Source organism: Natator depressus, chromosome 1 (genome assembly GCF_965152275.1).
Source record: "Natator depressus isolate rNatDep1 chromosome 1, rNatDep2.hap1, whole genome shotgun sequence".
Taxonomy (NCBI): Eukaryota; Metazoa; Chordata; order Testudines; family Cheloniidae; genus Natator; species Natator depressus.
Window position 1 is genome coordinate 258020430 of NC_134234.1, and position 21783 is coordinate 258042212.

The window sequence follows — 21783 nt, forward strand, 5'->3', positions numbered from 1 at the left end:
GCCGCTGCTGAGGCGGGGCTAGAGGCAGGGCGGGGTGGGGCTATGCCGTTAGGCTGCGTGGCTTCTGCGGGGGGGAGGGGTTATTTCATCAGGAGGGGGTACATGAGGTAAGTGAGCGGGACTCCATCTTGTGGGCGGGGTTACGGATGGGCCCCACTTATTGGCTGGAACGCGGTGATGCCCTGTGAATTGAGCTCTTTCTGGGCGGTGAGTGGGCGGGGCTGTAACCTGGAGCTGAGGTGCCGGCTCTGGAGAGCAGGTCGAATGTAAGGGGCGTGGCCTGCTCGCCGGCAATCGCGCGGGGGCGTGGTTTCCCTCGGGCCACACCCACTTTCGCAGGATTGGGTGGGATTGTTTCCGGGGGCGGGTTTCCGGTTTCGGTGAGCTGCTACGGGCTCAGGTAATGGCGGGAGTCATTTATTCGCGCGGAGCCGAGCCGCCCTAGGGGCTGTTGGGGCCCCGCCTCCCTCTCTACCGAGCTCCCCCCTCAGGGGGGCTGCCGGTCCCCCAGTGCCCATGATTTCCCCCTTTCTCTCCCCCTCCCCCGGGTCCCGGCCTCCCATTGCCAGGGCGGCGCTGAGCTATGGCTGGCAGCGGGAGCGGATGTTCCCGTCGCCTCTCGCCCCACATCCCCGGGGCGCGTGTCCTGTCCGGGCTGCCGCTGCAGGGACAGGCCGTGCCCGGGCCCTGCAGCCCGAGATCGGAGGGCGGGTCGCGGCTGATGGGCAGCTCGCGGCTCGCTCTGCTGGGGCGCCCCCGGTGAGGGCGCGAGACGCTGGCGGCGGGCTGGAAACCAGCGGGAGGGGGCGTGTCCCGTTCGCTTCCCCTGGCACGAGGCCGGGCGGCGGCGGCGGCGGCGGCGGCGGGGGGGGGCAGCAGTTCCAGGCCGTTATCCCGCCCGCGCTACTTCGCGCGCCTTCCCCTGCTGGCGGAGGGGGCGTGGGGCTCAGCTGCCCCCCCGCGGCCCGCGATTCTCCAACCGCTCCGAGCGGCTCTGGGAGCTTCCCCCCGCCCGCCCGCCCGCCCGCCCGCAGGCCGCTCCCGGCTCAGCCCCGCCGGTGACTCCGGCCGGTCGCTGCCGTGGCAAAGTAACGCTCGGGGGGCGTCTCTGGTGGGTTGGGCGGTGGCCGCGCGGCTGTAGCGTAGGCGCTTCCCACGCGACACCGTTAAGTCGAGCGAAGTTAGGTCAAGGTAGAGCCGCTGCAGTCATGCCTGTGGGGGCTATGCCGGGCTGTGTCGGCGGTGCCCCTGTACTGACTTCACCGGGTGGGGCGTTGTGAGCCCCACGCGAGCCTGACAGGCATGTCTACAGGGACACTGCGTCACCCTAACTGTATCGACAGCGCTGTGCCTCTCACGGAGGTGGAGTTATGAGGTCGGTGACGCAGTGTAAATGGGTGACTTACATTGAGGGGAGCAACGTTGTAGTGTAGACACTTAGGCTATGGCTGCACTTACCATTTAAAGCGCCAAAAGCCCCTTCTTTGTGCTAACACTGCAGGAGCGTCTACACTCGTTAATAGAAAGAACGAGGAGTACTTGTGGCACCTTAGAGACTAACAAATTTATTTGAGCATAAACTTTCATGGGCTAAAGCCCACTTCATCGGCTGCATGTAGTGGAAAATACAGTAGGAAGATAGATACAGATAGATATACACAGAGAACATGAAAAAATGGGGGTTGCCATACGTCTCTAAGGTGCCACAAGTAGTCCTCGTTCTTTCTGCTGATACAGACTAACATGGCTACCACTCTGAAACCTACTCTTGTTAATGACTTTTTGCAGTGAGACTCAGAAGTTTCACTGCAGAAAGAAAACCACCTTCACGAGAGGTGTATAGCTCTTACCGCTGTTCTTTTTGCGCTGTTGTGAAAGTGAAGACACATTCTACCAGCATAAACACCTTTTGGCCTCCGGAGGATATCCCACAGTTCCAAAAATGAGCGCTCTGGCCAGCATCTCTGCTGCTCTGACTCCAAGTAAACAAATGTCCACCCCTCCCCCTGTAAGCCCCAGGGAGTTTGAAACTCCCTTTCCCTTTGCTTGTAGATATGGTGGGGAAAGCAGCCAGACAGCAGGGGTTTTTAAAAAAAGCCATGAAAGAAACAAGGAAGTAATGGGGCTGTTGGGACATGAAGCAGTGCAGCAGGGGGCACTGAGCAGGGACCCAGAATGCCTTCCACTCACCCCCCTCCTCCCCCTTCCCACAAGACCTGTAGAGAGAGCTGCACTGTGGGATAGCTGCTTTACAGCGCTGCTCTCATCGACAATGGAAGTGCTGGTAGTGTAAACACTCTCTGACACCTGAGGAATTGAGTGAGTAAACAAACCAGCTCTTTACTTTCACCAGTTCCCTAGCACAGGTGAAACTTAAAGCGCAAAAACTCTGTAAGTGTAGATATACCCTTAGTTAGGTTGACGTAAGCTGCCTAACTCTGTAGTGTAGATAAAGCCTTAACTGTATCTACTTCAGGGGTAATGCCCTGACTAACGTGCTTAGGGTATTACATTTTTCCCAGCAGTATAGCTAGGTCAATCTAATTTTTAAGTGTGGACCAGACCTTAGCAACTGAAAATGAGTGCCCAAACCATGTGACCAGTTATTTGGATGGCCTTCAGACTGAAGGTCAGTACAAACACCTGCCTTGTCTGCTCTTTTTAGCAAACAGTGGCAGCCATGTCAGAGTGGATGTCTTACTACAAAAAGGAGGAGGATGAGGAAGAGGAAGAATATCCTGAAGAAGCTGAAACTGGTGGTAAGAATTTGACCTTTAACCAAAAAGTGTTCTGTGAATGTGATCCTGAGTGCCTGCTTTCTTCCCCTTAGCATGGGGTCCTCTGCTCCAGACATATTTCTGAGGATCTCCATAGATTCTTTTATTTTTGCTCTTTCAAGCCCCTGTATTGTGAATAATCTTCTGTGGATGAATTTTGGCTACTCAAACCACTCTTTACATGTGCTTATGTCAAGGTTCCTTCCCTACTCTGAACTCTAGGGTAGAGAAGTGGGGACCTGCATGAAAACCTCCTAAGCTTACTTTTACCAGCTTAGGTTAAAACTTCCCCAGGGTACAAACTATTTTACCCTTGGACTTCCACTGCCACCACCAAACATTTATCTGGGTTTATTGGGAAAACGTTGTTTGGAAACGTCTTCCCCCCAAAATCCTCCCAACCCTTGCACCCCACTTTCTGGAGGATTTTTACCAAACCTTCCCACCAATTTGCATAGGTGACCACAGACCCAAACCCTTGGATCTTAGAACAATGAAAAAAAAAACATTCAGTTCTTGAAAAGAAACATTTTAATAAAAGAAACAGTAAAAAGAATCACCTCTGTAAAATCAGGATGGTAAATACCTTACAGGGTAATTAGATTCAAAACATAGAGAATCCCTCTAGGCAAAACCTTAAGTTACAAAACGACACACAGACAGGAATATTCATTCTATTCAGCACAACCCAATTTCTCAGCCATTTAAAGAAATCATAATCTAACACGTATCTAGCTAGATTACTTACTAAGTTCTAAGACTCCATTCCTGTTCTGTCCCCGGCAAAAGCATCACACAGACCCCTTGTTTTTCTCCCTCCTCCCAGCCTTTGAAAGTATCTTGTCTCCTCATTGGTCATTTTGGTCAGGTGCCAGCAAGGTTATCCTAGCTTCTTAACCCTTTACAGGTGAAAGGGTTTTTCCTCTGGCCAGGAGGGATTTTAAAGGGGTTTACCCTTCCCTTTATATTTGACAGCTTATATTACAGAGCACAAATAACATGGGTGGGTACTTTAAGGGGGAAAAAAGATACAGCCAATTATAAGACTATACTTTTTTTTTTTCTTCAGGGGAATATAAATATTCAGGTCGAGACAGCCTAATTTTTTTAGTTGATGCTTCCAAGGCCATGTTTGAATATTATGATGATGATGAGTGGACTCCTTTTGATATGACAATTCAGGTAAGATCATGTGTTAGAGATTAATAATAACCTGTCTTGTAGACTGAAAGATCTCAATGTGCTTTATGGGTTGCCTATATACAGATTTCTTATCCGCTGTAATATAGCTAATGTAGCTAGTTGACTGCCTTATCTGTTTATGTATTTCTCATCACCATGCTATCAGAGCACCATATCTCTGGTGTGAAAATCAGAAATCATTCTGCAGCAACAGCAGTGGTGGTGGGCTGGAGAGGTCTGATCTGTAGTAGGGATGTAAAATGTTAACCGGTGAGCATTAGTCTTAGCCCTGGCCGGGGCAGCCATTTAATTGGTTAATCATTTAAATGATTAAAAAATAGTTATAGTTTAAACAGTTAACTGTTTAAACTATATTTACATCCCTAATCTATAGTCAAATCCAGAAATTTTGGTGGTGATTGTGATTACAAAATGAGGAATAAATTTGTATTAGAGTAGTATCTCTAGGAAGTCTTTCTCTTGTCCTCTTCTGTAGAAAATGTGTTATAATGAAAAGTACTTAATGTTCAAATGTAATCATAAACATCTTGTACCTAACTTGTTATGAAATGTGGCTCAAAACATTGTGGTAGCCCTTGGCATTGCCATTATGAAGGGCTGATTGCCAAGGATAGAACTCTAGCACCATTTTTTTAGCTAACTTTCTCCCTCCGTTTTCCCTGATTCTGCTGTTTTCTGTTTCCAGTGCATCCGGAATGTGTACACCAGCAAGATCATTAGTAGTAACAGGGACCTCTTGAGTGTTGTGTTTTATGGCACTGAGAAACACAAGAACTCTGTGGATTTCAAACATGTGTATGTTCTTCAGGAGCTGGACAATCCAGGTAAGAGATAATAGGAATATAAGGCTTAAGAGGAAATGGGGAAGTTTGTAAAATGGTTTTTATCACCATTTGTCCCCTTTGGGGAGAGAGGCCTGTTACTGTAGCATTTTAATTTCTTTTTCTGTGCTGGGATTTTTGATAGGTGTAGCAATTTCCCTGCTTAGAGTTTCCTTATTGAATCAGATAAAGAATATAAACTATCCGTGTTTTATTTCCTTTGTGTGGGGTTCCATATTTTTCTGTACTTTAACACAAGGCCCCATTTTATGGCCACTGCCCTCTTTGATTAAAGAGGACTTCTAGAACATACATGATACATTTAGCAGTACAGCAGGTGCCTGACAGGCTTTCAAGAGAATCCCATCCCGACCCTTGAAAGCTTGTCAGGCACCTGCTGTACTGTTGAATGTACCATGTATGTGCTGCCATACCTTTTGATTGCAATAGGAGATGGGCAGGATGACCTGCTAGCGGTATTCTGTCTCAGACTTCCATAATAATGTTAGCAGCACAGTAACTCTGGTTGAGAACCAACAGCAGGAGTAAGGTTAATGTGACAAAGTGTAGGAAGCAGAGTGAGATGTGGGAGGCTCTGCAGAGAGAGAGAGATAAAATAATATTGTAATTTTCTTGTTTGAGGGAGGGGCAGGAAATAGAAGGTGAGTGCTTCCAGCCAGAGTGATTTAATGGAACTAAGCGCCCATATCTGTCATGGCAAAGCAGCATTTTATCTAAAAGCTATTGCTTTGTCTCTAGTGGGAATATTCAGTAAATAGGAGTGGGAGAACAAGCAGATGTTTCTCCAGAGGACTTGGACTGTTCTTTCTCATTGAGACGTCTTAGCCCTCATGCTGAAGTACTTTTAGGAGAGTGGGATGTTGTATGGAGAAAGAAGGGCAGCTCTGTTTTAGCTACTGTACTGGCAGGGTAGGAGTGTGAATGAAGTCTGATTCCCAAACTACTACTTTGCAGCACCTCTTATAAGCAAAGTGCATCATGGTGGAAGTTCTGCCTATCAACCTCTAATATATCACACTTCCAGAGACAGGGGGGGCTATTGTTCTCTTGGCCCAAAGGTGCAGATGAAAGGTGTGGGCCATTAATGGGGAAAAGAGTTGGGGAAAGACTCCTTCCTGCTGGAGGATGTACCCTGGAGGGGGAAGGGTTTATGTAATCTAATTCTTCTTGTATAGCATCTTCTCTCAGAACACTAATTCTAAAACTATATGCAGTTAGTTAAATAACAACAGATGGGGTAGGAAATTAAATAATGAATAGGATCCCTTTTCAGGTGAGATCTTAAGAGATGGAGAATCCAGTGAGGGAGCAAGATAGGAAAAAGCTGATCAGATAGTAGTGGTTGCAGAGTAAAAGGTTCTTCCACTATCACTTGCAAGGTTTTGAAGAGAGAGAGAGAAGCAGAAGGGGAGCCATTGGTCAACTTGAGCAAGTCAACAGTTTGAAAAAAGAGGATAGTTATCAATGGGTCCATACACCTAAGGATGTGTGTACACAGTAGGTCGGAGGTGTAATTCCCAGCACATGTAGACATATATGTGCCAGCTGTGCTTGAGTTAATGCCCAAAAATAGCAGTATGTCTGTAGCAGCTTGGGCTAGCTACATGGCTAGCTGCCATTTACAATCCTACCCGATCCTCTGCGTATGCACATGGGTGGCTATCCCAAGCCACCGCCTGTGCTGCTGTGGCCACACTGCTATTTTTAGGCAGTAACTTGAGTAGTGCTAACGTGTATATGTCTACTTATGTTGGGAAGCATGCCTTTCAGTTGCTGTGTAGACATACCCTAAGACCCTGAACACTTTTCCTACCCAACTGCTGGAAGGGCAATGCTGTGAAATGTTAGTCAAACATCAGCTGTAGGGAGCTATGTGTTTTCTCTAGCTGGAAAAATGGTCAGCAGGTTTTGGCTTTTATGTGCGAACTAAAACCAGTAATGCCCTTGCTGTCCTTCCATTTAGGTGCCAAACGAGTGCTAGAGTTGGATAAGTACAAGGGAGATCAGGGAAAAGCACTCTTTCGTGAGTCGTTTGGCCATAATGCTGACTTCTCACTGGGTGAGGCACTTTGGGCCTGCTGTAATCTTTTCAGTGATGTCCAGCTCAAGATGAGCCACAAGAGAATCATGCTGTTCACCAATGAAGACAACCCTCATGGGTATGACAGCACTAAAGCTAAGCTGGCCAGGACCAAAGCTGCTGACCTTCGAGACACAGGTGAGCATTTTCACTTTTAATTTAGAAATTGAGCCTTAATGAAGAGTAAAAGTGATGCTTCCCTGCAGCAGACACCAAGTAACTGCTTTGTACAATCTTGGAGGAAAGTGAATGATGTGATCGGACTTGGGGAATTGCTAGGAGTAAACAGGATTTTGGGCTACTACGTTTCTGGAGACAATTCTTCAAAATATTTGAATCAAAACATAAAAACCCTTTCTAAATGAGAGGTGCTCAGTCCAGTTTTTTGTGGTTAATAGGCACTAATTAAGCACCTTTTGTTTGTCTTGGCTTGTAGTCAGGGATTGAATGGGCCATAGAAATTAAACCCCCCTCATACTTCCTTGTTTCCCCCCTCTTCCAGGAATGGAGTGATATGATCAGATTGACAGGCAAAGAGGATTACTTTAGTGTCTGTTGTCACACTGCAGGGCAACTACATCTGTTTCCCTGTCCGTGGTTCAACAACAGCACACATTCTAGGCTCCCGGGTCCTCAGCCATCACCTCTCTTTGGTGAAGACTCACATCTCTCTCCCTTCTGATTGGGGTTTTTTCAGCCTGCACAGTTCCCTGCTTATACTGAAATATCCCCAACAAGCTAGAGTGCCTAAACAGGCCAGTGTCTGTGCTTTGCTTTCTCACCAGAGCCTATGAACAGCTGTAGTTGCCAGCAGTCACAAGTTAGCACACAGCTTTTTCTAAGTAAACAGATTTATTCTTAAGGTGAAAGCATTACAGAGAAAATTTATATGAAAAATAATAAAATAATTTACATGCATTCTAATAAGTTTACAAGAGATCGCCCCCCAACTCCAGCTAGAACCCTGATAAGAATCAGTCTTTCAAACTCTGCAGAGGGGTTTTTCTGTGGTTACAGGTTCATAGCAGACTTAGCTCAGAGCTAACACACCCATGAATAGTGCAGTCTTTCCTTTATAAAGCTTGGGCCTTTGATCTTGAGATTCTGGGAAGAGGTAATCAGTAGACAGTGGTCCCCTCCTCAAGCCATAGCTTGAAAAAGCTGAGTTTTTGTGTAACTGGAAATGGGAATTTGCATTCACCTCCCCTCTAGAGATTTCCCCTGGCAAATCACTTGACATTTAGTCTCCCAAGTCCATTCTTGTCTGGCACGTTGTTGAATATAGTCTTTTGACATTCACAGCACTTTCCAGGGTTCACATCATATCTCTTCCCTTCCCTCTCCCCCTCCAGAAAGGTTACATACAATCTAAGCCAATAGTAACACATCACCTTTGTATTTAATACGATGGACTCCAGAGATACTTTAACTTAATTCACTAAGGTTTTTCAAGGATATTGCAGAAATTGCCTTCGGTCACAGCTGTATTTTATATGAATTGAAGGAAAGCATTATGTTTGGAGGCCAGGAAGGAGGATGTCGTAGTAGTCACAGCAAGTGGCTTAGAGCCAATTCCTTCAGAATTCAGTTGGTGTGCTAGAGCCTAAGGATAGTCAAGCATTGTTAAGACATTGTCCCTTATACCTGGCAAAAGAGAGTTTTTGTGGGGGATTCTCTATAATCTTCCATCTTCTCTTCCTCTTCTCTCCCTATGGACAAGAGTGGGGTGGATGCTAATTCTTCTGGAGCCTGTCAGTGCTGCTTTGAGCATTGGCCACAGTGGGTCATTTCCTCCCAGGTAGGGGCTGAGCATGGTCCCTCTGCTGCATTGCTTGACTAGATGCAAAGAACTTCCAGGCCAATTCTCATTAATTACTTTCTTTTAAGAACCAACATTTACAAAAAAGAAAAATACTAAACAAAAGGACACCTCTTTTTGTTCTTGGACGACTGTCCATTTCAACTTCCTTTTCCATATAAAGGAATATCTGAGTATTGTATGAACATGCCAAAATAAGTAGAAATCAATTTGTATGATCCTCCCCACATTTGTACCTTTCCCCCAGGTATCTTCCTTGACTTGATGCACCTGAAGAAGCCTGGGGGGTTCAATATCTCCTTGTTCTACAGAGACATTGTTAACACAGCAGAGGACGAAGATCTAGGGGTCCATACTGATGCCTCAGGCAAGCTGGAAGATCTCATGAAGAAAGTGCGAGCAAAGGAGACAAAGAAGCGGGCTTTGGCCAGGTGCGTACCACATGTCAACATTTTGAATAACCATTTTGAACACGTCACCGTTTTGAAATAACCCCTTCCAGAGGCTTCTGATTCTATGTCCAGCCTTCTTCATGTGGAAGGATTGTTCTATAAAGACACCATTTGAGCAGTATTTTCACTCCTGGGCCTTAACTCTCTAGCATGAGACTAATGGAACTCTTCTAGCTCTTAGACCCTTGAGGATTGCAGTAGTGGAAAATAGAATGTGAACTAGGCCCCTTCTGGCTATCACATGCCTCCTCCTATTCTGAGAGGTTGGCCTGAAATGATCCTTGCTCCATCCTGACCCCGGAGCCCTTTTCTTAACATGGTAGTCTGAGTATGGGGTTCATGTCCTCCAGGCATCTCAGAAATCATCTACTGGAAAAAAAATCTACAACTCAAACCAGAAAATGTTTGTGTTTGTGGTAAAGTCGGGCTTAAGTCGGCCTTTGCACAAAAACTTCTTGACTGCCTTCACTTGTCTGAGTTTAGCTTACTGCATTCCAGCATGTTTGGTAGCTGTTTCAGCTTGTCGCACCTGCATTAGTCATATGTGGGCCAGTGTCTTTGCAGGCCCTTGTTTTCTGGTTCTTATGGGGAGTGACACTTCTGAAAATTCACATTTAAAAAGTGTTATGGGATATTAATGTGCTCTTGACAAAGCTGCTGAAAATTCCTTCTGAACCATCCAGTTTGTGTGAGTTTGTTTCTTACAGGAAGTTCATTTTCATGGTGGCAATGATTTCAGCTCAGAGTGAGTTCAAGGGCCTAGTGATTGATTCCTCTTATGCCATGTTTTATAAGGATAAGTTAATGCTGCAGATTCATCTGAGCTTCCTCTTCAAGGTGGTGGTAGACTTCTACCTATCCTTCTGCCAACATGTTTCCCCAGGCCGTGTGCCTGTCTGGGGAGGCCTTTCACCCTATGCTAGATGTCAAAACATCCCTGGAGGTTCTGTATGGAGCAGATTGAAACCCTTAGAAATTTTACCCAACTTCTTGTGGGGGGTGTGTGTGTGTGTGTGTGTTTTTGGTTTTGTTTTTTGTTTAACACCAGTTTGATCAGCAGTGTTGTACTTGAAAAGACCATGTCTAAATGGATGTCTGCATTTCATGACTTGGCTGGGTTGAAACTAGAAGTCTCTGTCAAGGCTCCCACTGAGTTTGAGGGAAGGTTCCAGCCATAACCAGCCTCACGGTTCAGTCACAGATGTCTGCAAAGCAAACAAATGGTCATCTTTCCATGCATTTATAGAGCATTATTGCTTGAGTTCAGGGACAGGAGAGAGTCCCTTCTCAGGATGTCATCCCAGATTTTCAGGTTGCCAGTTGCTCTTTAACTCTTGTGGAGTGAGAATCCTATACTGACGTTATCATTAGAGGAAGGGAAATGCCTTGCCTCACTCTCTTGCTTTTCTACTCATAAGTTGGTAGGTTTCCTTCTCTCTCAAGCCTTGTTTCTTTTTCCCCCAGAGGCATGTCTTTGCTATTGCATTGGCTTTTTCTGGGAGCTTTGCCTCCTGCTCACTCAAAGGAGCTGGCTAAGGGTTTAAAGGGCAGCATTTACATTCAGCCTGGGCGCGGTGCAGAGTTGTCAGTAGCGGGTGTGCCTTGTGCTCTACCTCACTGTAGCTGCCCTCAAGGATAAAAAGCACAGAGAAGCTGTGAGTTCAGCTAAGTGGTTTGTATTAAAGAGCTATGACCCAGGACTGAGAATCCTGCACAATATCTTCAGAGAAGCAGAATTGCAAGGTAAGTAATATTTTCATTTCAGAGATGCAGGTGGTGTTGGGAAGTGAATAAAGGCGAGCCTGAGGGAATAGACTGTCATGTGAGAGACCCACTTTATGAAAAGTGTCCCTTTAGAAATTTGAAGTCTGTCTGTTATTTCCACACAGGTTAAACCTCCATCTGGGTAAAGACTTGTCCCTCACTGTAGGTGTTTACAACCTGGTACAGAAAGCTTTCAAACCATCTCCAGTGAAACTTTATCGGGAAACCAATGAGCCTGTGAAAATAAAGACACGGACATTTAACCGAGAGACAGGCAGCTTGCTTCTACCTAGTGATACCAAGAAGGCTCAGGTAACACACTCCCTATGCACTTTGTTCTTCCTGTTGCTGCGGGACCTGCATGGACATTAAACATCTAAATAAACCTGCTGCTTATTTTTGTGTTGGACTTTTAAGATGATCTGCAGAAAGGCACAGTACCACTTATTCATACTGTTTGCATCTCTGTCCTCTTAGGGATCTTTGGTCTTTGTCACATTCATAGGTTAAGCAGAATTTGAGTGGGTCATTGCTTGGGTGAGGCTTTCAAGGAAGAAAACAGCTACTAGTGGAAGTGAGGCTGGGGCTTTATAGGGTGTGCCCTTCTTCTGGAGTCAGAACTGTATCATTCTGAAAACATGACACTAGCAGTCCTTGTTCTGTTGCTGGTGCTGTTTCTTGATGATCTAATCACAGAGATTTTGACCACTTATGAAGAATATCATGGAATCATTAATTACCATAAGGTCAGAGGTATGAATCCCAATATCTAAGTTAACTTCCAACCTGGGTAATTGCACTCTGCATCCCTAAAATTCCCTCTTTATTCTTCACTCCCCTGTAGCCATGTAGTTTTGCTGGTACAGAATGATTGCCATGCTCAGGTGTAGCTGTATTTCAGGGCAGGATAAGTGATTCCTATATACACAGTTTGCAAAATACTTCGAGGCTCTGGGATGGAAGGAGTTATAGGCCTATACAATTATTTTGTGTCCATCCTTTTAGCTGAAGATGCTGGGTTTTATTGTCATTAGACACTGATTGCTCAAAGCAGAAGGTGTCTGGAAGAAGCACAAGGCTGAAATCCAAACATCTCTCTCCTGTCTGACCTTTTGTAGACTGGATGAAAGTACGGAGATTAAACACTGTTCTGATCAGCTCTGTGAAACAGAGCAGTACTTTCAACCACCAGGTTGATAGCAAATGTCTGCTTAGAAGAGAGGGTTGTGAGCACACTCCCATTACTGGGAATTTGCTGAAGCAGATTTTCTTAGTCATTCACGCCCAAACTTTCTCCATCAACCATCCTGCCAGGTCCTACACTGAATGCCATGGAGTACCATGGAAACTAGTGCAAAGGGATCCAAAGTGTGTCTGAGAGAGACTGGTGATAGTTTAATTTTTATCTATTCATTGTCTGAATGGCTGATAAAAACCTGGGATTAGAGAAATCGAAAGGCGCATGAGAGATGCTCCATTATGGGCAGTAGCAGGTCTGCTCTTCACATAGACTGGCTATCATCCTTTTAAACTGCTGGCTTTGTCAACGTTGAATGTATTGGATTTGTTCAATCCTGTGTGTGAAACCGATTTGGATTTTGCTTTAACCAGCAGTGAGCTGGTAGTTCCATGCTGGCATGAGGAGAAACATTTCGCAGATCTTTCCTTTGAGCTGGAAAATATCTTCCGTGGGTAATCTACTCATCTTCCCCATAGTCCTCTTTTTGCCACTCCCCGATATGTTTCATCATAGCAGAATTGATTCCATTGTCCCTTATGCCCTCTCTGCTGAATGGGTGACCTGTCCATTCTCATAATTGTCTTCTTTTTTTTTTTTTCTATTTGTTAGACCTATGGGAACCGTCAGATTGTGTTGGAGAAAGAGGAGGCAGAAGAAGTGAAGAGATTTGATTCCCCAGGTTTAGTCCTGATTGGCTTTAAACCATTGGTGATGCTGAAACAGCACCATTACATCAAGCCCTCCCAGTTCATCTATCCTGAAGAGTCTTTCATTAATGGTAAACAAAACTGGGAGAGATTGACCACCTGGCAGTGCAACAGCAAACTAATTGACAGAAGAGTGGAACAGAGCTATCATTTAAGAGGGACACGGGACATACAGAGTTTAGTTTGCTCCCTTGCCCAGTACAGTAACTCCTCGCTTAATGTTGTCGTTATGTTCCTGAAAAATGCTACTTTAAGCAAATCCAATTTCCCCATAAGAATTAATGTAAATGGGGGGGTTAAGTTCCAGGGAAATTTTTTTTTGCCAGACAAAAGATTATACACACACACACACTATACGTTTTAAACAAACAGTTTAATCCTGTACACAGCAATGATGATGGTGAAGCTTGGTTGAGGTGGTGGAGTCAGAGGGTGGAAGAGGGTGGGATAGTTCCCAGGGCATGCCTTGATGCTAAATGATGAACTAGCAATCGGCTGAGCGCTCAAAGGTTAACACGTTGGTAATGTAGCCTCACACTCTACAAGACAGCACGAACGGAGGGAGGATACACAGCATGGCAGAGAGAGACACAGACACGCACTGTGTGTGTGTGAGAGAGAGAGAGGAAGAGACAGAGAGAGACACTGTGTGTGAGAGAGAGATGCGCGCATTGCCCCTTTAAGTACGCTGACGCCACTCTAAGTACATTGCCTTTTTAAGTAGATCAGCAAGTTGAGACAGCAGCTGCTGCCAGTGGAGATGAGATACAGGAGTGGGGGGAGGGGAACACCCTGACATTAGCACCGATCTCGTGTCTCCCTCCCCGCCGCACAGCAAGCAGGAGACTCCCGGGAGCAGCTCCAAGGTAGAGGGCAGGAGCAGCACACGGCAGTGGGGGGAGGGACAGCTGAACTGCCCGGCTATTGATAGCCTGCTGGACGGCTGCCGCACAGGGAACTTAGGGGAGCTGATTGGGGGGCTGCCGGTCCACCCTGGTTCCAAGTCCCCACCAGCTAGCTCCAACGGGCTGCTCTTTCTGCAAGCAGTGGACAAAGCAGGCAGCTGCCAAACAACGTTAAGGGAGCCTTGCGCAACTTTAAACAAGCATGTTCTCTAATTGATCAGCAACGAAACAACGTTAACCAGGGCAACATTAAGTGAGGAGTTACTGTACAAAATCTTAAAAGAGCAATAATGTGGGTTTAACTGCCACACTCTGCTCCAAGTCACAGCTAATGTTCTCTTCCTTCCACACTATGCTTCTGAACCTGTTCTGTCTTCTATTTCCAACCTACAAGCAGCTGATCAAATGTGACCCCAAAAGGTTTGCTTTTGTCATTCACAGCAGTGTCTGTATTTGAAACCTGAAGTATATTGGAAGACAGGGACCAGAATAGAGAGCTCTAGGGTCATGGGTAGGAAATCTAGATACAAAGGTGACAGTTATATCAGCTAAGCAGGACAAAGGCATCCAAGGAGGGATGTATACGTTAGCAGCATTTGGGGGTTCTGGATTGTTTTATAAGCAGATGTAACTATAAGGGGTGGAACTGGGGCCTTTTTTCTCTTCTGTCACCATGTTATGTGTGTACTTGGGGTGGGGAAGTAATACTGTAATTTGTAAGTTAAGAGTGCTTAAGATGAAATAGTTAATACTTCTCTCACACAGACAGTAGGCCATGAACTAAAAAGGGCTCTGTTAGGACAGGGTGCCCTTCTCCCTCAGTGTCTGAGATGATGCTCCTGGTATGGGGAATAAGGCATTACTCCCCAGAGTGTTGCACTGTTGAGGTGGATATTTAGCTAACTCCTTTACTGCCTTACAGTCCATTTAAGTCCAGCAGAACAGCACCTGCATGACTCTTGACTACATAGTCTGAGTTAGGTGTCTGGTGAAAATAAAAGCTCATGTTTGGTCTGGAAAGAGGATGCAGTTTTTACAGCCTAGATTCTTAGTACCCTGCCTCTGCAGCGAGGGCTTGGGTCCACCAGTGCTAGGCCTCCAAGAGGGTGTCACTGTATATATCCAAATTGAAGGGGGGCTTTTCCAGATGTCTCCTTCCATTCTCTCCCCCATCTCCTGTTGCAAATGTTGGCGAGTCCAGCAATTTCACCAGCATTCTCTTGCTCTTCTGTTCAATTGAGACCATGTTGTCATCTCAGAGTTTTGCCCTGTTAACATTATTTTTCTGCCTTCTGTTCTGGCCTCCATCTGGAGTATTGCAGGTATAGTCAAAAAGTGACAGATGCAAGTTCTATAATGCTTTGGGTCAAGTGTCTGTGTCCCAGGAGGGCACTGGAGTTCTTAGTCTGACAGATATATGGCTTTTGTTGCACAGGGAGTACGACTCTGTTTAATGCCTTACTGACCAAGTGCCTGGACAAGGAGGTGATGGCATTGTGCCGGTACACCCCCTGCCGGAACACTCCCCCCCGTTTTGTGGCCCTGGTTCCACAGGAAGAGGAGCTGGATGAACAGAAAGTGCAGACAGCCCCTCCAGGTATGTGAAGAGACTGCATTTTTTCCATCTTGCAGCATGAAAAAAGCTGCCAGCTAGAGAACATGCAGTATCCCTGCCAGATACTGCGTGCTGCCTAGTATAAAGATTGGGGAGAAAATGACTTGCAGAAAGAGGCATGTCAGGAATCTGACACAGAACAAGGTGCTTATTGGTCTCTAGCCACAGTTGCTCACCTGAAATATTTACTTTGCACAGGTTTGCCATAGTTTTTCGATTGAGGCAATTTAAAATGAATGCCTGCTACTATGGATTTCTGATGCAAGGCTGGTATTGGCCTTGTTTACCTGTGCCTGTGTAGTGTGCCCTGCTACACATTTTAAAAGCCTCCATTTGTGTCAGTTCTTGCCCTGCATAAAATAGCATTCAAGTCCAATGTGGCTGCAACAGTTCCCCTCCCCTCCCACATCTTTGCTAACTGCTTCAGGTAGCCAACATCACAATGGAAAAACCTCTTTCTCTGTTGGTTACCTAGAGCTCTTATGCCTCCTTGAATTTTGTTCTGTCCCTGGGCTCTTCTGAAGGTTTTGTGTAGTGATGATTTTCATTTGATCATCACCGTGTACCAGTTGAGTGGGGTGTTATGAAAGAGCAGTGGTAAATTATTTTCCTTCTGCTTTTCCTCACTTTTATAATTGGAGAGCCTTGGATTGAGAGGTTTGTCTAGAAAAATAATGCTCCTTGCATGTAGTGTGTGATTCCATCCAAATCTCTTCATAAGCATTAATTCCATTGTCACAACACCACTGTGAGATGGATGAGTGTTCTCCTGATTAAAAGATGGGGTGATGCTGAAAAGTCAGGTGACTTGCCCAACTCCACTGAGAATCAGTGTCCGATGGAATTACAGCTCAAGAATCCATAGTTCCTGCTCGCATACTTAGATCGTTTCTCTCAAAAGTCAGCAGCATTAATTATTATTGATATTGATTTATATTATGGTAGTGCCCAGAGGCTCCAGTCAGGATTGGGGCTTCGCTGTGATGTGTGCTGTTTGAATACACCTGAAGATATTGTTGGCTCTTCAGAAAAGAGACTGCCTAAGAAATGTCTGAAAAGGGAAGAGATGCTAGTTAGTTGTGCATAATTGACAGATTGTATACAATAAGTGTCTGGCTAGCATAGATAGATTTTTCCTGCCAACCCAACTTCTGAGCATTTTGGGCTTGCCCTTGACATGCTGTTCTGAGGTCAGGCTTTCAGATAACTGCTCTCTGGTCTCTCTCTGATCTAGGTTTCCACCTCATTTTCCTGCCTTATGCAGATGACAAACGGAAAATTGACTTCACAGAAAAGGTCCCAGCTAATCAAGAACAGGTGGACAAAATGAAGGAAATAATCCAGAAGCTCCGGTTCAAGTACAGGTGAATGGAGGCCAGAGACATGGGGCATGAAAACGCAAAGCTATCACCTGCTGTGTTGTACAGTGTTCCGCGGCAGCTGTGGTATGCACACAGAATCATAGATTTCAAAGCACTAGGTGGCTGAAACTGTGCAATTTGTAATGCAACTTGGGTGCTTTTTCTTAACTCTGAATGAATCTGTTAGGCTGTCTGGTGATCCAAGGACATGTCTACTCTAAACATTGTATAAAACCATTGTTTAAAATGCTTTGATCGTGCAATGCTTTTACAATATGTTGTCCACATACAACCGCTAAGCCAGACAGCTTCCAGGTATTGATTATAATAGTTGGCCACAAAACTTGAGAGCAGAGCTTTAGGTCACGTCTGGTTGATCTGGTGCAATCCACTGTGATGTCTGTCCCAGTGTGGTCAAACCTCCGATACATGTATAGCTGCACTGGTTCAGATACCATAATGATGGGTACAGTGTAAGTCTAGATAAGATTAATTAGTCCTAACTCCATTCCAGGGTGCAATGTCTCACATTTGGAAATTACCCCAAAGCTCCTACTTCTAGGGGCCAAAATTGAGCTAATAATTGAAAATTAGCTGTGGTATAGGTCTCCATATATATAGGTGTAGGTCTGTTTGCACTAAGCTAGGAGACTGTTGCAGGGAGATTGATTGCCTGAACTAGTTTGTTACATTGTTTGTCCTTGTAACAGTTTACTGCATACATTCACATGCAGTGGGCTATGACTAAGACATAGTTTTTAGTTTATTAATATAACACGTGTAGCAACACTTACCGACAGAGCCATTTTGACACCACCCACACACAGCATGCCTTACAACAGTTGTACCAGTACATTCTGGGACTCCTTTAACACATGTCCCATAGAGCAGGGCCATTACACCATATTCCAGAGGCAGTATGTTTCAGTGGCAATGAGAGAACCCATGTCTGATCTATCTGTAAGTCAAGCATTTTAGGATGTTTAAAATGAAAAGTACCACAGAATACTTGTTAAAGGAAGTTATGCCTCTCCATCTTGAGGAGGATCAACTTCATAGTGCTCACATTAAAGGGGATGTGTATTCAGATATTGGCTGTGTGGAAAGGGGCAAAGCTGGTTTTGAAGTGTGGGCTGATGCCATCTTCATTTTTTTCACATATACACATCATGCTTATTAATAAGCTGGCAGCTTATTAAGCTAGTGACATGGTCACTATTTCTGCAGGCAGTAAACCTGAGAGAAAACCAGTCTTCCGTGAAGCACCACTGGTGATGGAGATGCTTAACTGTGCAGGGGAGGATGGGCTGAACTGGGGGCTCAGTAGCTTTATTTATAGGCTCAGCTTACTCCTGACGTGTGTGTTGAATGTTTCTGGGTTTTGTTGGCAGGAATGACAGCTTTGAGAATCCAGTTCTGCAGCAGCATTTTAGGAACTTGGAGGCTTTGGCACTGGACTTAATAGAGCCTGAACAAGCTGAGGATCTGACACGTGAGAATGATGAGTGGATGCAAAGAGGGTGGGGGTAGAGGCCTCTTGATTTTCATTCTAGGTGGTGGTGTGTTTCTAGAAAACACAAACGGACTTCTTGTGCTTTTAAACCAGTTAGCGTTGTGCAATGCTAGGACTTAATTCACAGCGTGTGGTGGTAGTAACACACTTCAGTCTCTTTAAAGTTGTAATTCTGGTTCTGTTCTCTTCCTCACACACACCCTTTCCTCCCCAATAAGTACTTGATAAAATGTCCCTTTTCAGTACACATGGCAAAAATGATATTTGTGCCAAAGTGCTTGTAGTCTAACATGAGAGACAACAGGTGACTATAAAAAAACAGATAGGGATAGCCCAACATAACAGTGAGATGAATTAAAAGCTGCAGCATACCTATTTCTCTAGCATGCTGTTATATTTTTTCTTCTGTTTGGTCTGTGCATAAGCATGTCTGTCCTTCCTATTTAGGTATACGTACAAGTCTAATTAGTAATAAGACATTACACATGGGCAATATAAGTTAATGGTATCATCGAGAGCCTTCCTGACTCTTGTGCATTCCAAATTTGTAACTACCATTGCATTAACATACTCTTTTGCATTTAATTTCTCATGTTTGCAAAGCCTTTTGGAATGATAGTTATTCTGAAGACAATCCTCTCTCGCTGTACACTGGAATATGGTGGTGACATTTTCAAGTCATACAGGTTTCCCTGTGCTTGGTTATGTTTTAGTGAGTATGAATTTCTCTTCTGCCAGAGCCCAAGGTTGAGGCGATGAACCACAGACTGGGTGATCTGGTGGAGCAGTTTAAGCAGCTGGTTTACCCTCCAGACTACAATCCTGAGGGGAAGGCTGTGAAGCGGAAACAGGGTGAGTGGCGGTGAGGAGCCTGCACTATTGTGACATGCAGCATTCTGTCCATATCAGCTGTGGCTGAGAGGTCTACATTTCTCAGTTTATCTCATGATTTAAAGAAACCTATTATGAAACCACTCTCGCTGATAGACTGTCAGTTGGCTTCATGCCAAAATGATGATGATCCACCTTGGATTGTGACCTTATTAGAACTCTCAAGCTGAAATAGCGTTTGGTCAAATTGGATCGTTTCTTGAATGGGAGATCTCTTAAGGAAAACCCAGCTTGCAGCAGGAAGTAATGTGGGTCAATAAATAGAGCAACCTTTAAATGTTTTTGCTCATTTGGCTTGAGGTGATTTTTTTGCAGGGGGGGACAGGCCAGCAAAATTATTTATTTATTTATTTATTTATTTTTATTTACCCATACCCTGGGCTGCTAAATTTTTTTTGTAAGGCTGTAGTAGGAGATTTCTTCCCTCAAAGTAACGATGCAGTGTACTGCTAGGAACTTGTCTTGAATTAGCTGTACACTGCAATTGTAATTAAGATTCCATGGGACTTCTCATAAAAGTGGGGTGTTAACAAGGGTGTCCTAGCCAAATTCCATGTTGGGACTTTACATTCTGCTGTGCTGTCCCTGTGAAAATCCTCCATAGTGTCATTTGGTTATGGAGTCTTTCCCATTAAGCCACAAACTGTTCTAGCCAGCATATAAATATGTATATATTAATATGCATTAAGCACCAGTAATATTAAGCACAAATATTGTAACAGCGATGTAGCCTAAACTGGCTGATGCCCTAATCCTGTTCACTTATGCTAAGTATCCTATATCTCCTTGAATTTGCTGAAGTAACCATTTGGCACAATCAGATAGACATAGAACAAATTTCCTTAGTACAAACTAGGGAAGTACCTTCACAGATCAGTACTTGGAATGCTAGTATCCAAAACAAAGGTAAGGGAGGAACAGAAAAACAAGACAGGGTCCTGAAACAAACTGATGGGTTGGATTTTAGTGACATATAAAGAAATGTGTAACTTGTAAAATCATATAAATAATACCAGCTGAAATGTGTAACTTGAGGAGCACACCTTCTGTATAAGGTGAATATAATATCGCTCCATGGGACTGCTCTTCAGAGACTGGTATTTTATAGAATCTTTTTTCCTGCACCATATCAATAAACCTAACTGACATTGGTTATTTGATCTCCTATGATCACTCACCAATTAAATACAGCTGCTTCTGAGATGAAATGCAGAATCTAGACATTTGCCATGTATCCATACATAGCTATTAAGCCACTGCTTACTTATCGGTTACTAGACTGGCATATTAAGTGTAGCAGTGTTTTCCCTATACTTACAGTTCTTTTAATGTCGTGGTCCAAATTTATTTTTCTAATAGGAGAAGGAGCTGGCCAAACAGAGAAGAAGCCCAAGATGGAAGTCTCCAAGGATGAGCTTAGGAGCCATGTACAGAAGGGCACTCTGGGCAAATTCACTGTGCCTGTTCTGAAGGAAGCATGCAGGGTTTATGGGCTGAAAGGTGGTGGGAAGAAGCAAGAACTTCTGGATGTACTGACTGAGTATTTCAGCAAGTTCTAACCAGGAGCTGAGGACTTTGATGACAAAGGGGTGACTCCCTTCTGCTTAAAACTTCAGTCTACTCACCTGGGTGTTTGGGTCTGAGTTCCGTTTTGATGCTGGTGGAAGAGGGGGTGGGGAAAGGATCCCTTCTCTACATCCAGCACTGCAGACTCCAGTCGGAAGGAAACTTATTTCTTCCTTTTGGTGACAATAGATCCTCTTAGCAAATGTGTCTTCTGCTGGTGGTAGCAGAGGGCAAAATAAACCCCATCCCAACTCTGGTCCTACAATTCAAATGAACACTGTTGTGCCTTGTTGATGTCTGAATAAATGCAAGTTAGTTTTGGAACCCTTACTTCTTTGGAACAGCAGGAATGGCATAAAAGAGATGTTGTCATGTACAACAAAACTTGCTCATTTTAAATAAGGAAGTGGAATAATGTATGGTGGCAGATGAAATAGTGCTATATTGCTATCAGACTTCCAAGAACTATAAAAGTGGCATCTTACTGTACTGATTAACACATTAAACTTATCAGAACCAAAATCATTATGCAAGACCAGTTGGATTCTATTCTGCCTTAAGCATAATCAAAGTTGTCAGCATATACTGATAATGGCATAGGCAGAAAGCTATTTAGTGCTGAGTAATAGCAGTTGTTTAAAAAAAAAAAAATAAAAATAAAAAAATTTCCCTTTTGAAAGCTAAATTGCCAAAGGGGAAAAAGGCTAAGGATAACTAGTTTCTTCTTAAACACTAAATATCAGGTCATGTATTCTCTTTGAGGAGAGAAGAGGGATAACATCATCCCATTAGGCTAGTGGTTTTCAAACTTTTTTTCTGGGGACCCAGCTGAAGAAAATTGTTGGTGCCCGTGACCCAACGGAGCTGGGGATGAGGGGTGTGGGAGGGGCTCAGGGCTGGGGCAGAGGTTTGGGGTGTGGGGGTGAGGGTTGCAGGGTGGGGCTGGGAATGAGGGGTTCAGGGTGTGGGAGGGGGCTCTGGGCTGGGGTTGGGGTGCAGGAGGGGGTCAGGGCTCTGGGCTGGGGCTGAGGGGTTTGGGGTGCAGGAT

General features: G+C 44.7%; 1 protein-coding gene across 3 annotated transcripts; it reads left to right on the forward strand.

The window, feature by feature from the left end:
* Positions 1-93: 93 nt before the first annotated feature.
* On the forward strand, positions 94-21212 carry XRCC6 (X-ray repair cross complementing 6). Of its 3 annotated transcripts, none has more exons than XM_074941699.1 (13): positions 94-107; positions 2666-2759; positions 3847-3959; positions 4666-4804; positions 6786-7040; positions 8969-9152; positions 11063-11249; positions 12787-12955; positions 15225-15386; positions 16639-16768; positions 18157-18257; positions 19017-19130; positions 20529-21212. In XM_074941699.1, the coding sequence occupies exons 2-13, from the start codon at positions 2681-2683 to the stop codon at positions 20726-20728; spliced, it is 1833 nt and encodes a 610-aa protein (XP_074797800.1). In that variant the 5' UTR covers positions 94-107; positions 2666-2680; the 3' UTR covers positions 20729-21212. The 3 variants fall into 3 exon arrangements, with proteins under 3 accessions (XP_074797800.1, XP_074797798.1, XP_074797799.1); XM_074941697.1 differs by lacking the exon at positions 94-107 and adding an exon at positions 339-400; XM_074941698.1 differs by lacking the exon at positions 94-107 and adding an exon at positions 1189-1375.
* Positions 21213-21783: the final 571 nt, after the last annotated feature.